The sequence below is a fragment of the Mercurialis annua genome, linkage group LG8, assembly GCF_937616625.2.
Source record: "Mercurialis annua linkage group LG8, ddMerAnnu1.2, whole genome shotgun sequence".
NCBI lineage: Eukaryota > Viridiplantae > Streptophyta > Magnoliopsida > Malpighiales > Euphorbiaceae > Mercurialis > Mercurialis annua.
The window spans coordinates 37,850,552-37,868,501 of record NC_065577.1 but is presented as its reverse complement, the minus strand read 5'-3'; the positions used below and the strand labels follow the sequence as shown (position 1 = coordinate 37,868,501).

Below are 17,950 nucleotides of genomic sequence, written 5' to 3'. Positions count from 1 at the left end.
TTTGAAGCAAAGTCTTCATGTTGAAAGTATTAGCGTGTTTTTAGATGTTTTTTATTGTTTAATTTAATATTTATAATGAACTGGCTAATTTAATAATGCGAATTTTGTCTTGTCGTATTAACTCTCTATCCCCAATTGGGTGTTTATTGTCCTTTTATGGGTGTTTATATCACATATGGCGAGTTTTCTTTATCACGTTTATTTATGCAAGAGGGGCTTCTCAAATAGCCCCTCTAGCTCACATCCTTCCTCGGTTATCTCATTGGACACCGCTACTGTCAGGTAAGATCGAATTAATTTTATTATTGTTCATAATTTAAATAATCAGGTATTCTATTATGGTGATTGTTGCTCTGGATGATCTCGACATTTCAATTTTTGCTTTCCTACAAAATCAAGGTAATATTTATAGCACATTAGCCGCTACCAACTGTAAGTAATTTCTTTATTTTTTATTATTTTATGTTTATTATTTATAATTGCTACCGTTCGTTTAACAAATTATCCATATATTGGTATTTAATTTGTTAAATGAATGTGTAATTGGATGGCTCAAATAGTAGCCGCGAAGTCCACTTTTAGTTCTTTTATTTCAAGAGGGTTTCATCATCTTCATGAGATGGCCTTTCTTACTATATATTTATATATTGTTATCTTTGGCAAAAAAAAAAAAAAAAAAAAAAAAGCACTTAATTGTTTTAAGTTGGTTTGATAACTCAAAAAAGTTCAACTTAACTTATTCAGTTAAGTCAAAAACCACTTAAAATAATAAGTCAAAAATTTTGACTTATTTTTTTTACTGAAAACATTAAGTTATTAAATATTAGTTTTATCATTCAATAAACTTTATATTTTTATTATTTTCAATTATTAGTCATGAATAAAAATATTTTATCTCATTTTTTTTATTATCACTAATTATACTTAAATTAGCACTTAAAATTGCAAATTACTATATTTTTCATCATGAATATTTTATTCTCCATCTTTATTTTGTTTTTATAGTCTATATGTCATTATTTAATATATCCGCTTTTAAAATTTTATTTAGACTTCCTTTTGTAACACACAACAATGATTATCAGATTTAAACGGTTTTTTAGAGTTTTAAAAGGTATTTTATTTATGGACCGATTTTCAAATTAAAGGGGAGATTCGTTATATCTTAAAAACTCATTATCAATATAAGCAACTAAAATTTATGATTTTTATTTGTAATATATGTATTGTTCATAATATTTTTTAAATATTTTATTTATATTTTAAAAATTATTTGTATTTAGTAATTTATTTTTAAAATAGTTAATCTTTAAAGATTTATATATAAATATAATAATATCAATAATATTCAGTAGTTACAGACTTGCAGTTATCAAACAGACTTATTTAATTCAGCACTTAAAAAAATCAGCAATTATTATTTTCAGCACTTAAAATTCAGCACTTAATTTTCAGTACTTAATTTTTAGTTTTATCAAACGCCACCTTACTTTAGTGAGGATGAATGGCTGGTATATATACATTTTCAATTTAATCTCGTTATTTAAAAATTATCATATAAAATCAACATATTTTAAAAGTTTCAAATTAATCACCATCTTTATACTTTTTTTCAATTTCATTATATGCCTTTTAAAAAAATTGAAATCTACTAATTTTAATTTAAAATTTTCCGGATTTAAATATAGATTTTTAGAAAACATTAAAAGATGGTGGTTTAAACGATATTTTTAAAAATTATGATGAAAATAAAACAAAATATACAATAGTGATTTATATATAGTTAACCCCTATATTTCTAAAGTTTGACTATCAAAAGTGCATCATGTTCTGCTAATTTTAATGCATGGATATCAATATTTATGAATGTCATGAGGAAAGATTTTACAACAAAATTGTTGGGTAATGTTATTTGCGCAATAAAATAATAATATGTTAGTCATGTGAAATATTTAATGATAAAAAATAAAAAATAACCTTTTTCGCAAGTGCTCATTACTTTTAAATATAAATAACACAACCATCGTATAAAATAAACACTCTATTATTAGGAGTAGGGTTCTGCACTAAATGGAACCCGTTAAAAATCAAATCGAAGCCGTTTTGGTTTACTTGTTGTAAGTTTCTAATTTTTTTAGGTTGATTTGGTTTTAAATTTTAAAAATCTAGAAACAGGAAAAAAAATCAAACTACATCTAGTTTTTGAAGAATAATGATTTTATGTATTCAAATAATTAAAATATAGGATATTTTATAATTTAGCTTAGCCCCTAATAGTCATTAACTTTAGAAAGAAAAAAGAGGGTTAAAATAATTCATATAAAATGACACAAAAACCACATTAAACATAACGATAAAAGTAATTTTTACTTATCCAAAGAAGTATTAACAATGACTGAGAAAATCAACGATAATTATTTTTTGGTTAGGAAAAATATTGAAAAAGAAGTTTTAAAGGAATTAATTAATAATGACTTTAGGAAGATATTAGTTGAAATTAATGAATGGTAAAATTGGCATTTCAACTTAATTAATCAAATTTAAATGAATTTTCTTAAAAAAATTGAACGTCCAAAAAAAATATCTATGTTTACAAAACGGGGGGGAATATATTTATCATTCAACCGAAGTAACCGACCTTTAATCAGTTTAATTTTGTATTTTTAAGATCTCGATATGTGAGATGAATTCGGATTCATTTTATTTTATTAAACTGGCCGGTTCAATTAAAGAGATAAAATAATTTGGTTAAATTAGCCGGTTTTGAACTGAACTAACTGTTAGCTCACTCTCTGATTATCATGATCCATAGGTAGAAGCAAAGTATGTAGGGAAGCTTTGGCATCCCAATCTTGCAAAACTGGTTGGCTATTGTTTAGATGATCATCACCGCCATTTAGTTTATGAGTTTATCCCTAATGGAAACCTGCAGAATCATTCATGGAAGTAAGATTATAGCTCTCTTTATTATTTAATCTTTTATAAGTAGTATTGTGCAATCGGTAGTTCGGTTCGATAATAAAAATATAAAAAGCTTTGGGCAACTATTTGGTTCTTCGGTTTATGGGAGATTTGGAAGGCTAGAAACAAGAGAATTTTCCGTAATGAAGAAACGTTTTACAAGGATTTGCTTTTCCATTGTATCAATAAAGGTGTGATTCATTATAGATATCACAATCCTTTTTTTGTTTATGATGGTAATGATGTATTTCGATGCCTAGATTTCTTTTCGAGATTCTAGCGCTTTCTTTTTTTTTGCCTATCACATCTTGTGGTAGTGCTAATATAATTACCATTTATCAAAAAAAAAAAAAAAACTAAATAGAATTGACGAGATAAAATTTGATCCGGTTTTTGATTTTACAAAAAAAAAAACTGTTTTTCCCTCTAATATTTAAAAAGATAAAAAATAAACTAGAAATCAAATCTAGATCAAATTGTATTAAACTGTACATCATAGCATTTAAACACATAAAAATAATTTCAGTTTTTTTTTTATAATTTTTTTTAAAGTATGCATTATAAATATACTAGTCGTAAGCCCGTGCATTTGCACGGAATAATTAGTATTAATATTTTAGAAAATTATTCATATAAAATGACTTAAATTTAGTATTTTATAACTTATAAAATAATACATAAATATTTTATTCAATTTTAAAAAACTAATGATAATTACTTAGTAATCATAATTTTTTAAAAAGAAAATAAACATTTTATCTAAATTTAAATTTTAAAAAAATACTTATTTAGTATTATTCAAATTGGAAACTAATTTTTTTTTTTACGAAATTGGAAACTAATTAGAATTATCTATTAATCACAACTTTAAAAAATTAAATAAGTGTTTTATTTAAATTGATAACTCATAAAAGTGCTCATTTGATCCTCTCAATTACATAAGTATATAGATATAGATACATAAATAAATTTACTTTACTATTATGATATGTTTTATAAATAAATAGTATATACTTAAATTTGATTATAAAAAATAATTAATGTAAAAGAAATTAAACAATAATAAGTTTTGCAATCTAAAAATTCATATTCATTAGAAACATTCAAGACAAAATAAATGACTCATAAAGATAAAAACTATTGGGTGATCATTAAAAAGTTAATAAATGAAAATAAATACATTTAAAATTGATATCTATTAATTTGATCAATTTTTTTAAAAAAAAAGTTTAACCACTTAATCAAATCAAAATATTTTATCAATCGATTCAAATTAACCAAAACCTTTGAGCCATCTTCACGGCATTATCTGTTTTGTTGCTTTATACTATATGTTAATTGTGATGAACCTGGTATATTGAAAAGCTATCACATTCAGACACAATATGTGTCTAATTAATATGCTTTAAGTAATTATACCATTCTAATAATAATTATTGTGTGTGTATAATTTTATAGTGATTTTTATACATGATCTGCATTTATGTGAAGAAAATAAGGATTAGAATAGAATTAAAAAAAGATTGTAAAACTATATAATTTTATAGTTTGAACTTTGAACAATTACATATTTTATCAAACTCTTTCTTATTCAACTAACTTTTATTTAAATTGTAATCCTACTGAAATTAAACTCTTATTAATTATTTATTTACTATTTAAAAAATACTTAAATAAATTGATCTTTTATAATAATAATTATCTATTAATAATAACTTTATTAAATTAAAAAAATATTTTTTCTAAATTTTAAACTCATGAAAATACTCTTTAAATCTGCTATATATAAATTATCAAATTCATATATCATATATATCAATGATTATCTAGTAACAACAGCCTAAACAAATTAATATTTTATCTAAGTTGAGAATTTATGAAAATTCCAAGCAGTTAAACTTCCTTACAAATAGGTCTATTCAATTGCATCATAAGTGTTACAAATATCAAATATCGTATAATATTTCTATTTAATTTTACAGGGAGGTTACAATGTCAAAATTGATTAACAAAATGAAACTCTTTAATTTGATTTAATTAAATTTGAAATTATAAAAAACTGTTGTTTAGTTTGATTTTATTGGTAAAAAAATTAATTTATTTTAAATTTAGAACAAAAAAATCAAATTCATTAATTTTAAAAGTTAATTCAATTCTCAACTAATTAAGTTTATTGGATGTTACTCGTCATTCACTCATCTCCATTCTCCATTATCGATGAATTTGCAAGTCTTTATTATGATACTAACACTGATGAAACCATTCTAAAAAGGTACTTAATCTGGCAAAATAGTCAAGGGTAATTTTTGTGCATCTGCATGTCGATGGTATCAAAAATATAATTTAACGATCTTTCTTATTTGTAGATATGATTTTGTGTTCATCTAAATGACGTCATATAGTTATCGGTTTGTGTACTTCACTTACGCTTCTCGCAAGAACAACTCAATTCACTTCAAGAAAGGTTCTATTTGATTAGTTTAGTCATATTTTGAGTATCGGTAAATAAAACGTGTGATAAAATAATAGTACCTCATACATTTTAACCAATGAAATGGATCCAATTTCCAAAGAGTGAAGCTGCCTCTAGGGAAGCAACTGAAATATAGAATTGCACAGTAGAGCATAACAACAATTCATATGACAAATGTTGAGCATACAAACAATTCATATGGCAGTTGATTTTTAATTAAAAAAAATCACACAGATTATTATATTAGCTTACAATAAGTAGAAGTTCTCGCCGTGGTTTTATGAATAATTGATGTCGATGCACAGTTTATAATAAAACAATATAATTGTTATACAATGATATTCAGTAGTTTATTGAAAAACAAATACTGCAAAACGTAGTCATTTTAAATTGAAAAGGATAAACTTTATAGAGATATTAGCTTTAAAGATAAATATTACGTTAAAAATCATTAAAAATAATAAAATAAAATTAAGTATTTTAAAAAAATGGAAACTCTAAGCATCCATTGGTTCTCTCAATTATATAAGTATAAATAATAAATTTATTAAAAAACAAAAATGTGAAAAAAATTATAATAGATAGACTAATAAAATAAAAATTTATTTTAATGTTAATAATAGATTATTTAAAAATGCTGAGGTTCTTCAATATTGATACTCTTTTAATAGTAATAATTTTTATATTAGGTAAAAATCAAATAAAATATAATGTTAAAATAATAAAAATTAAATAAATATTTTTATAACATGTGAATTTGTCAAAATTCTAAATTAATTTTATTTTTTAAAAATTAATATTCAATAAATAAATAATTTGTAAAAATTAGAAATTTTTACAAATTAATATGTATTGAACACTATAAAGTGTAAAGGAGTTATACTTTCTTAATTGTATCAGTTGGAGATAAATTCGTTTCAATTAATTTGAAGGTCTTTCTTATTTATTTCAATGAGTGATTATGAGAAGGTAAAAATTAGTTTTGCACCAAAACCCAACTCTTCAGTATTTCAGAGTCAAAACCCATAATTGAAAAGTAATAAATATATATAAAAAGATTATATCATACCTTTAAATCTAAGCTATAAGCACCTTCCACTTTTCCTGTAACATGTCACCTGATGATAAAAATAAGCAAATTTTAGATTGCAATAAATCAGGATACAGTGAGTAAAATATCTGAGAACTCAACAAAAGAATAAAACAAACTGTTTGAGTATATAACTAACTAAAAGAAAACAATTGCCGTGATAACAAAAATTAATGAGCAAAAGTAAAATCCTAAAAATAACAATGCTTGAATTTATAACGTGAAAAGGAGGATGGATATTATGGTGGTATTTATATTGATATATTAGGTAGTTAATTTAGATTAGGTTGCTAAATGTCATGGATAAACTCTAATTAAACTAAGTATTTTATAAAAAGTGGGAACTAATGTGATTATCTATTAATATTAAATTTTAAAAATTAAATAAAATTGAAGTAGTTTATAAAAATTGGAGACTATGAGAATTCTCTATTTCATGAGAATCAATGAGAGAACTCCGTTGGTCCTCTCAATTATATAAGTATATAGATAGTTCAGTTTGGTCCCTACTTCTAAGTCAAATTATAATTTTATATTAATATGATCTTCTATTTTATTTTGTATGTTCGACGGAGCAGCTAGTTATTTCTCTCGATCACTTTCTTGGAATCTTTATGTGAAAATTGTGCTAGGTGCTGCAAAGGGTCTCAAATTTCTTCATGATGCAAATGTGATTTATAGAGACTTCAAGGCTTCTAAAATCTTGCTTGATTCGGTATGTAAAATGTTAAAATTGCTGATGTTACTAAATGAAGTGCAAAAATCAAACAAAATCAAACAACTAAATCGAACCAAAAGATTAAATTTAATTAAATTTGATTCGATAATGATGAATCGTAAAAGTTTTGATTTTTTTGGTTTTTTTTTTTGGTTTTGTACATATAATATTCCAATGTAATATGGATCGAAATTATCAGACCAAACTGAAAAATCAACTCAAACAGCTAGTTCAATTAAATTGAAAATTTTAAATCTTCAAATTTTATATTCTGTTCGATTTTAAAAAATAAAATTTTGATTTTTATGAGAGTTTCTAATATTCCATCATTTTCATTTCCTGAAATTGACAGAACTGTAATGCCAAACTATATGATTATGGATTTGCCAATGATAGTCCGACACGTCATAAATGCATTGCCTTCGCAAGGTACTGGGGTACCGCAGGGTATGCAGCTCCCGAGTTTACAATTTCAGGTATCTTTCACTTCTCCGTCCTGTTCAACTTTATACTGCACATTCGTAGTTTATTGAGGCAATGTCTCAAGGTTAGAGATGTTCATTTGGTGCAAACCGAACTGAACCAAACTGAATTTTATGTTTATATAAGAAACCTTATCAAATTAATTTTATTAAAAGTAGTTAGTTCAATCTAATTTTTTTCAGTTCGATTAGGTTATTCTGATTGGGCTGGCAATAAAAACTTTATGCTCTAAACCGAAATGAAAAATCAATTATTTTTATAATAGCAAACCGAATTGATTATCATTTTTGCTTGATAATTTGATTTATTTTTGAACACTCCTATTCAATTTTATCATGCATTTGGATGAAGTATGTTACTACTTAGCATCGGTAACATTATATACGAGAAAGAAAATGTATGAAAATAATTGATTTTTTTTATTCCAGTCAGAAGAATGGAACCACTGTTGTGTCATAGTTCAAATCTGGCACCTTTTTTCTTTTGTACTGAATGCTCTGTAGTGTGTAAAATCCAAACCAAAATAAATAATTAAATTGAACAGACAAATTTAATTCGATCCAGTTTGATTTCATGTACAAAATTTCATTTCAATTTTTGTTCGAACAGAACCAACTAGTTTGGTTTGAAATCTTTTACATTTTTATAAACCCGGACTGGTTTATTTTAGCTTAGTTTAGTTCAGTTCGAACCACATACTCTATAGACCACGACTTTGTTGTTTAGTAGTCATTCTCAAATTAAAAAATACTGATTTGTTAAATGAGTATGATTTTTCCGACATGTCAAACTTACTCTACTTTGATCATTTTTAAAGGTCTTGTTACTACAAGAAGTAATGTATATGCTTTTGGGGTCGTGCTTCTTAAAATTTTAACCGGGAAGCCAGCTATATGGACGAACAAGCCATCTCATCAGGATCAAGATTTGGTTGAGCGCGCTGAAATATTGGCAAGTGAATGCATATTTTTCCGAGACGCGAATCCTACTGTTTCAACGAAGAACGTCGTGAAATTTGCTCAACTCGCACTCGAATGTGTGTCGACGAATCCGAAATTGAGGCCTAATATGAAGGAAGTGGTAGAAGTCTTAGAAGAACTTCAAGACTACAGAATCGTAAAAGTTACGTGAGGCTGAAGTTGTCCCATTGATATGCTAGCTAGGAAGTGCACATAAAATTGAATCTGACCTTTCTTAGCACATGCTCCCTACTAGAATTGAAAATATACACTCTCCAAATAACTTGTCCAAAATAATTTCATGACAAGTTATTTATAGTGTTTCAAAAACATATACTCTCCAAAATTAATAAAAAATAATTAATTATTTTATTTATTAAGAATTACTACTATATTTTTTGTCAATTAATTTTTTTTAATAGCCATTATTAAAATTGATCAAAATAATAAATTAGTGATTTTTTTAAAGGTAGACACTAAAACAATATACATGTTAAATAAGGGTATGATGCGTGTGGACGAATTATTTACCTCATTATGAGATTGGGTATAAATGTAAACTATTCCTATTTTTCGGTATGAATGTACATTATTAGTTTGGTGTGTATTTTTAGAAATTTCTATCTAAATTGTACTAATATTTTTGCGCTTTTATCTTTGATCTTTTATGCCAAATCTTAAATAAAAAATATTCCTTGTTGCTTTTTAAGCCTTTTAGCCCTCAAAATTTAATATTCTTTTACCAAACTCTTTCACTCTAAATCAAAACTTAGTAAAAATATATATTTTAACTAAACCGAACCGACCATAAAAAAATTTAGAACCGAACTTAATTGAAAATCGATTGATTGTTTTTGAAATTTTGGTCGATTCAACAAAGACCGATGGAACAAAGAAAAATTAAAATACTCAATTACTCAGCCGGTTCAGTTTAATTCAGTTTTTAAAATTGAAAACCAAAACAAAATTAAAAAAATTAGAAATTAAAAACGAACCAACCTCTGTTTACCAAACCGACTAAAAATTATCGGTTCGGTCGGTTAAAAAACTTCGAAATTTTATAAACAAAGAAAGATACTCTAGAAGTTGAAAAGAAACGGTAAGGACCACTGATACAGTGCCGATTACTACTTATTTCCCTTGCTCAATTAAAAACAAATTTCCAGGAATCATCCATCTAATTCCCTATAATTTTCACATATTATTATTCTTTAAAGAAAAAAAGATCATCTATACCCCTAAAACTTATTTATAGGACAAGTGAACCTCTAATATTCAAAAAAGGTTCAACATACCTATAATGTTTTAAACAGCGAACAATTATACCCCAATACTGACTCATAAAATGAGATATTAGAATCCTGATTATGAAAATCGAAGAGTCTACTTATTCACTTTTTAAGATGTTAAGAGTATATTTAGATCTTTTCGAACATTAAAAATTTATTTAATCCTCAAATTTAAATTTTGCGGGCATAAATGATCCTTTTTCGGTTTTCCTTTTCCTTCTTCAAATTATTCCTTCCCTGTCGTTGTCCGTTCTATTCATTTCTACCTGGTAACTGCTAAGTAACTTACTTACCATCCCATTTCAACCATAACCCCAAATTCAAACCATCACACTTCAAAAAAAAAATCTCCAAATCAAATTCTAATCTCAACCCATTATACCCTTTCCGGCAAAAGAACAATCTTCAGCATCCACTCATGGCGGAAGCCTTAGTCGGAGGGGCAGTTCTGTCATCTTTCCTCAACGTATTATTCGACCGAGTTTCAACTCGTGAGTTCATAGATTACATCAAAGGAAGAAAAATCAACGAAGCCCTGATCAAGAAATTAAACACATTAATAATGGCCGTTAATGGAGTATTAGATGATGCAGAAGAAATGCAAATCACTAAACCAGCAGTTAAAAAATGGCTTGATGAGCTCAAAGATGCATTTTATGATGCTGATGATCTTGTGGACGAAATTTCTTACAAGGCGTTTCGATACGAAATGGAGAGTTCGTCGCGAATCGAGCAGGTAAAGAGCTTTTTTACTGATTTAAACCCGTTAAAAAAGGGTATGAAGGAGAGATTAGTTGAGGTAATTGAGAGAATTGATGATTTAGTTAAGCAAAAAGATGTGCTTGGTCTTAGAGAAGGAATTGGTGAGAAATTAGTTAAGATTCCGAGTACTTCGGTTGTTGATGAGTCTGGTGTTTATGGTAGGGATAAAGATAGAGAATTTGTAGTTAAATTGTTGGTTAATGAAGGAAATGTGAATGAAATTGATGTGATTCCGATTGTTGGTATGGGTGGTGTTGGTAAAACAACTCTTGCTCAGCTTGTTTATAATGATCCGAGAGTGGTGGAGTTTTTTGAGGTGAAAGTTTGGGTTTGTGTTTCTGCTGAGTTTGATGTTTTTAAGGTTACTAGAGATGTTCTTAAGGAGATTACGTTAGAGAATTGTGATGCGAAGACGCCGAACCAGCTTCAAAATGAGGTGAAGGAGAGGTTGTCGGGGAAGAGATTTCTGATTGTGTTGGATGATGTATGGAGTGAGAATTATGCTGACTGGGAGGTTTTGCAGAGGCCCTTTAAGTCTGGGGGTTTAGGGAGTAAGATTGTTATCACGACGAGGAGTCATAATGTGGCGTCGATTGTGCGTACTGTTCCGACGTATTATCTAGATGGATTGAGTAATCAGGATTGTTGGTTCTTGTTTGCGAAACATGCGTTTGATGATGAAAACTTTAGGATTTGTTCGGATTTGGAAGAGTATGGTAAAGAAATAGTGAGAAAATGCAGCGGTTTGCCTTTAGCTGCGAAAGCGATGGGCGGTCTTCTACGCTCCAAGAAGGCGGTTAAGGATTGGGAGAAGATATCGAAGAGCAGTTTGTGGAATGCGCCGAATGATAACATTCTTCCTGCTTTAAGATTGAGCTATCATTATCTTCCGTCGCATTTGAAGCGATGCTTCTCTTACTGTGCGATATTTCCAAAAGATTATGAATTTGAAAAGGAAGAGTTGATTCTTTTATGGATGGCTGAAGGTTTCTTGGTTGATCCGAGTGTTGATAAGGAAATGGAAGAGCTAGGCGAAGAGTATTTTCATGATCTTGTATCGAGGTCACTTTTTCAACGCTCGAGTGGTAGCCGTTCAAGCTTCAATATGCATGGTTTGATAAATGAATTGGCTAAAAACGTTTCTGGAAATTTTTGCTGTAGGCTGGACGGTGACGATTCAAGCAAGGTTACTAAAACGACTCGGCATTTATCATATGTGAGAATAGAAAATGATTCTGCTAAGAAATTTGAAGGTATTTATGAAGCGCGGTCTCTGCGTACCTTCATTCTGGTGGAGTGGGCATGCATTGACAATGAAGTAATGCAAGATTTATTGTTCAAATTCAGGAAACTGAGAGTGTTATCTCTGTCCCAATATCGGAGCGTATCTGAGCTGCCCCAGTCAATCGGCTACCTCAAGCATTTACGATATCTGGATCTCTCTACAGCATCAATAAAAAAGTTGCCTGAAATTATGATGATTTTGTATAATATGCAAACACTAATCTTACATGAGTGTACACACCTCGCAGTGTTGCCTGATACAATTGGAAAGTTGAAGAATTTGCGATACTTGGATCTCTCCGGAACATCGATCCAAAGGCTACCTGAATCCATCAGTGAACTGTGCAATTTGCAAACATTAATCTTGCTGCAGTGCAAAGATCTCATCTACTTGGCATCCAACATGGAAAACTTAGTCAACTTATGCCGCCTTGATATTACAGGAACCAAGTTGCAAGAGATGCCACCACAAATCGATCAGTTAAAAAATCTCCGGATACTAACTAATTTCATTGTGAGCAAAGATGGTGGATCTAATATCAAGAAGTTGGGAGAACTTCAGCATCTGCAAGATAAACTGTGCATTTCGAATCTTGAAAATATTATCGATGTTGAGGATTCTTCAGAAGCCAATCTGAAGGGTAAGAAGCATCTTAAGGAGTTGGAGCTGAAATGGAATGATGATCCGAATGATTCTGATGATTCAGCAAATGATAGAGATGTCCTTGAGCAATTACAGCCTTATCAAAATATTGAATGTCTATCTATTGTTGGTTATAGAGACGAAGCATTTCCGTGCTGGGTAGGAGCTGAGTCATTCTCAAACATAGTGTCCTTAAAGCTCAATGGATGCAAAAAATGTTCAAATTTGCCCCCGCTTGGGCGGTTAGCATCTCTAAAGGATCTCGCAATTACGGAATTTGGTGGAATCATGGTTGTAGGTCCTGAATTCTACGGAGGTTCTGCGTCCCAAATCAACCCATTTCGATCCCTCAAAATCTTGAAGTTCGAAAAGATGCCACAATGGCGAGAATGGATTTCTTTCGAAAGCAATGATGAAAATCGAGCTTTCCCACTTCTCCAAGAACTTTACATCAGGGAATCTCCCAATCTGACTACAGCTCTGCCTAGCCACCTTCCTTCATTAACAACGCTTGAAATTGATGGATGCCTGCAGCTTGTAGCTTCACTTCCGAGTGCTCCGGCTATCGTTAAAATGAAGTTAAAAGACGACTTTCGCGATGTTCTATTAAAGAAGTTGCCTTCAGGTCTGCACAGTCTCATAGTTGACAAATTTTACTCTCTAGATTCCATACTAGATCGAATGGGCAGTTTTTTTGCTACTCTGGAAGAAATCGAGATCAGAAACCATGATTCACTCAAATGCTTTCCCCTCGAGTTGTTTCCGAGGTTAAAGAGTCTCAGGATCACAAGATGTGACGTCCTTGAATCGCTTTTTGCGGCCGAGTCGACTAATTTGTCTTTCACATCTCTTTTTTCCTTGGAGATTAGGGAATGCCCTAATTTAGTATCTCTTCTCAGAGGACGATTCCCTGCTCCCAATCTGGCAAGGCTTCTATTACTCGGTTGCTCAAATGTCGAATCCTTCCCCGGAACGGAACTTCTGCCTTCAACTCTGACTTCACTTAAAATTTGGGATTTTCAGAATCTGAAAAATTTGGACTATACTGGACTTCAGCACCTGACATCCCTTAGAGAACTGGAAATCTGCAACTGTCCTAAGCTTGTATCCTTGCCGGAACATGGGCTGCCTTCAACTCTTTCTTCGTTGTCAATCTTCCTGTGCCCTTTGCTCGAACAGAGGTGTCAGAAGGATAGAGGAGAAGATTGGAACAAGATTTCTCATATCCGCCATGTCAAAGTTAATTTTCACAAGATCAGTTGAGCCAAAAATATTTAATAAAAAATTTATAGGCTGCCATATTTTGTTGATGAGTACCTTTTGTTATCAGGTTCTTGATTCAGATTTTGTAAGCTTTTCAGGATCCTACTTGATCTATTTATATTATTTGTTTTTAAGTTGCTTCTCCATGGTTGTCTTTTCAATCTTGCTTATGCTTTTAATATGCAGTTTACAGAATCTTGAACAATCTTTTATGGTGATTTATGTTGAAATTATTATATTTTCATTTTCTGTTTCGGCGTTTCATGTTTCAATATTTATATTTTTTTTCTATTTTTCTGCTGCATAGATGATGGTGAAGCTTGGTCAGTTTATCTAGAGATTAACTCGCCGGATTAGCTTTTTCTGTGTTTCGGTTTCCGTTTGTTCCTCACCAGCGCAGTGAAATGATAAACATAAAAAAAGAGCAGACAGCAGAAATCGTTCGTTTCTTCAATGACAAAATCAAGCAATACTGCTGTACAATACTTGTACTTTATTAGCTTTTAAAGTAGTTATTTACAATATAGAGTTGGTGAATTTTACATTGTAAAGTTTAAGATAAACTGAGCAGCAAAATAAAATGAATAGCGACAGGGAGATTAGCCATGGAGTAGCTTTGCGATTCTTACTCTGTTTGATCTGTAAATCAAAATGAGTGATTCTACATAATATTTAATACATTCTTGCGCTCATACCATATCTTCTTGATCGGAAAGTGTTTAGTTGTTGTTTCCGAGATCGGGAAAGTTAACCGTTATATCATCTGCTGGTCGAGGAATAGCTTGCCAACCTGCACAAATTTGGATGAGAGCTTTTAATGATTCTGAGGGTGGTTCGATTGTCCATGTCGGATAATACTCGCTTGGGTGGAATACACATTCTTCGCCGACTCCGGTTAATAAGCACGGTTGAGCTCCACTGAGAAATGCATCTCCTTCAGATCTTACCCAGCCAGACCGAGTTTCTTCCTTGTCTGCTGCCTACAAACCATTAAAATATTTTTACACCAAAAATCAAAATGAAAAGAAAAGTCAATATTTTTAAAATTTCAAATCGAGCAGAACCGAATTTGTCGGTGTTGTTCGGTTCAATTATTATGTTTGGTTAAATTTTTGCATGACAGGAGTTAGAGGTAGTGTGTATCATACAAGGTTACACTAAGCATTACAGTATGGAAATCGAAGAAAGTGGGAAGATAAAAACTAAGATTACAGGACTGGTAATCGAACAAGCTACCTATTAAGAACTGCAGATGCAGCATTAGTTGAAAAATGCAATAAAAACTACAATCTAACATTCAAAATTGGTTATAAAGTGACAATTCTAATAAGTTTTAATAACAGGTTCCTTAGATTCATCATACTGCTGTCTGAAATTATCATATGTACAGCTATAAATAACCAACTCATTCAAGAACCGAGCCTAAAATTAACATATTGCAGCCTAAAGTTATCATCTGATAATCACATTGCAGCCAAAAATTCAAAATTGAGCTCTGAAGTAATTACAAGAGAAAAAGTTTACCTTCTCCGTGTAATATTCAAAGGTCTTTTTCTTCACTCCTGCTTCATATATATTGCATTGAGAAAATATCTGATGAAATATAATAATTAAAACAAAAACAGTTTGCAAAACAGACTATTTTGAGATTATGAACACACGATATTAACTATATATGGTGCACATGTTTTACCTGGGATTCTACGCTTGCACAAACCGCATAAATTCCCCAGTTCCTAGTGTAATTATTGTATAGATGAACTTTTCCAAATCTAAGGCGAGGTTGCCTTTGCCGTGTTCCATCAAAGAAACAATGGTGAATCGTCACCCGGATGCATCTATCGCCAACATGAGAGGGGTCCGCTCCAATAAGCATCGTCTTGTCATGCTCCGCAAAATAACATCTGATGCAAAAGCAGACAATTATAATTACAATCCAACATATACAAGAATTACTCGGTGTCATTTGGTTATAATGAGAAAATAGAAAAGAAAAGCCACCTCGACACAGTGATGTCCGTGCTTTGTCTAGTGATATCAATAAGTCCGTCGTCGTAATCGCGAAGGCTGCATCTATCTATCCAAATGTGTTTCGAGTTCGGCTTTATTTGAATACCATCAACATCATGCCCTCTACCACCTTCGAACTCAAGATTGCATATAATTATATGCTCACATTCTTTAAGTCTTAAGCCCTTTCCTGTAAACTTTATCCTCTGCCCTCTACCATCAATTGTCTTATAAGATGATACACTCAAGTATGAGTTAAGATTAATGGTACCCGAAACTTCAAACACAATCCATAGTGGCTCTTTTCTCCTGCAACCCTCGCGAAGTGATCCGGGACCATCATCTACATTACCAAAACATAAGCACTTCAAATCACCATGAGAATCAAAAGAAACAAAAAGAACAAAGCCTTCTGCAGGACTATGAAGAAATAGAAAACACCGAAATGAGTTGCCAATATTTTCACAAGAATATGAATATTCGGTTTTGGAGTTTCAAAATATTTGCAGAGATGCAAATGAAATGCCGAAACATACGACTCCAAAAATTTCCATACAACATAGTTACGGAATAAATCATGACCGCTATCGAAGTTCAATTCAATTTTTACAAAATCTTGTCATTTGGTGGCATAATTGCATAATTTGCATTTCTTGAAAATGCTGCTGAGCTGAATGAATTGAATTATAGCAACCTTATAATTTTCCCAAAAATGATAAATTACTAAAAATAACTTAATTAAATTAAGTTCTTTCAATTCTAGACTAGCCAGCACCGACACTTCATGCAATCAACATGTTGGACACTTGATGTTTCGGTCCTTCAGACATTGTTTCATGTTGTCCCGTTTCCCATATACGTGTCCGTGCTACCTAGAATCTAGACATTATCAAAGGACGAAAAAAGTAATTGCAAAACCATAGAGTGATCCAGTAAAAAAAAATAAAAAAAACCCAAATTTTTCCTGTAAATCAATCAAATAAGCAATGAAACAACTCTGTTAAATTATCAATGAATTCCCAATTCTACCTCCGAAATTGAGGCCAAACAAGCACCTCATTTGATCAGATGAATAGTTTTTTCAAAAAAATATAATAAAACAAGCAAATTAAAATCAATAAACAGATCAATAAAATAAAAAGATTGAAGAAATGAAAAAAAAAGTTAATTACCAGCCAGAGTGGTGACAGAATAAACGGCGCCATGCAAGCCACCAATGGCGAACCGGCCAAACCCCTCGGCTCGGCTCGCCAGAGATCGGAGACTGAAGTCAACGTCGGCGTATAGAAGCGCTGCCATGATGGTTTGATAGAGGATTCAACAATTTCTTATGCATAGAATTCGGCAGTTGTAGCTGTCCCACTCGACCGTTATACCGTTGATTACTTCGTTGTTAAGCTCTTTTTTTTTAATAAAATAAATAGATTCCTGTCCTAAAATCTTGATTTGTCCATTTACTGATTATCAAAATGTCGGTATTTTTGGACGAAGCGCATATGTTTCGTTCTTTTTAAAAATTGACTTAATTATTAAAAAAAAACTCCTATCTTTATTCCTTTTTGTAAATATATCCGACGTAGGAATTTTTTTCAATTTTATTTTAACTTATTTTTTTTAGATATGAACAATTTGTTTAAAACTTGTGATCAATTTGAGATTTATTTGAAACCTCATAATTTTTACAATAAAAATATGAGTCGGGTCATAATATCAACCCTCTGAAAGTTTTTTTTTTTTTTGCCAAAGATAACCCTCTGAAAGTTGATCTTAGCTACTTGCATATATTTATAATATGTTGAAAACTAAACCTGTGCTTTTCTTTAGTGTTATCTTAATTAATTTATTTCAATTTTTTTTATCTGAATTTCAGTTAAATTACGTGTATGTGACATTCGGTAATTTATGCCAATAATATTATATATAGACTAATGGTCTGAAAAACTTTTACCTTTTAGCTCCTTTTCATTTGCACCCTGACATTATAAAATTGTCAATTTCACCAAATTCACACCTTT

At 30.3% G+C, this 17,950-nt stretch overlaps 3 protein-coding genes across 3 annotated transcripts; 2 read left to right on the top strand and 1 right to left on the bottom strand.

The window, feature by feature from the left end:
- Nucleotides 1-175: 175 nt before the first annotated feature.
- Nucleotides 176-8,922, top strand: LOC126662026 (probable serine/threonine-protein kinase PBL10). The gene is made up of 9 exons (XM_056104178.1): nt 176-282; nt 329-432; nt 561-649; nt 1,470-1,511; nt 2,813-2,946; nt 5,364-5,425; nt 7,103-7,239; nt 7,595-7,718; nt 8,543-8,922. Exons 1-9 carry the CDS (start codon nt 176-178, stop codon nt 8,854-8,856), a joined length of 1,113 nt encoding a protein of 370 aa, XP_055960153.1. The 3' UTR covers nt 8,857-8,922.
- A 1,301-nt stretch (nt 8,923-10,223) lies between these two features.
- LOC126660268 (putative disease resistance RPP13-like protein 1) lies at nt 10,224-14,531 on the top strand. Its single transcript, XM_050353670.2, has 2 exons — nt 10,224-14,010; nt 14,233-14,531. Exon 1 carries the CDS (start codon nt 10,392-10,394, stop codon nt 13,923-13,925), a length of 3,534 nt encoding a protein of 1,177 aa, XP_050209627.1. The 5' UTR covers nt 10,224-10,391; the 3' UTR covers nt 13,926-14,010; nt 14,233-14,531.
- Nucleotides 14,399-17,404, bottom strand: LOC126660269 (putative pectate lyase 21). The gene is made up of 5 exons (XM_050353671.1): nt 17,108-17,404; nt 15,927-16,278; nt 15,619-15,829; nt 15,450-15,518; nt 14,399-14,905 (listed from the first exon to the last, which is right to left on the bottom strand). Exons 1-5 carry the CDS (start codon nt 17,232-17,234, stop codon nt 14,645-14,647), a joined length of 1,020 nt encoding a protein of 339 aa, XP_050209628.1. The 5' UTR covers nt 17,235-17,404; the 3' UTR covers nt 14,399-14,644.
- Between the last annotated feature and the right edge of the window lie 546 nt (nt 17,405-17,950).

Excerpts from the sequence above, each read along its gene's own strand:
- LOC126662026 (XM_056104178.1), top strand. The coding sequence starts at position 176 with ATGGCGAGTTTTCTTTATCACGTTTATTTATGCAAGAGGGGCTTCTCA. Across the intron at positions 5,426-7,102 it reads CTCAATTCACTTCAAGAAAG|CTAGTTATTTCTCTCGATCA; the intron begins GTTCTATTTGAT and ends TCGACGGAGCAG. Across the intron at positions 7,719-8,542 it reads TCCCGAGTTTACAATTTCAG|GTCTTGTTACTACAAGAAGT; the intron begins GTATCTTTCACT and ends TCATTTTTAAAG.
- LOC126660268 (XM_050353670.2), top strand. The coding sequence starts at position 10,392 with ATGGCGGAAGCCTTAGTCGGAGGGGCAGTTCTGTCATCTTTCCTCAAC.
- LOC126660269 (XM_050353671.1), bottom strand. The coding sequence starts at position 17,234 with ATGGCAGCGCTTCTATACGCCGACGTTGACTTCAGTCTCCGATCTCTG. Across the intron at positions 16,279-17,107 it reads TTCTGTCACCACTCTGGCTG|ATGATGGTCCCGGATCACTT; the intron begins GTAATTAACTTT and ends TTGGTAATGTAG. Across the intron at positions 14,906-15,449 it reads TTGAATATTACACGGAGAAG|GCAGCAGACAAGGAAGAAAC; the intron begins GTAAACTTTTTC and ends AATGGTTTGTAG.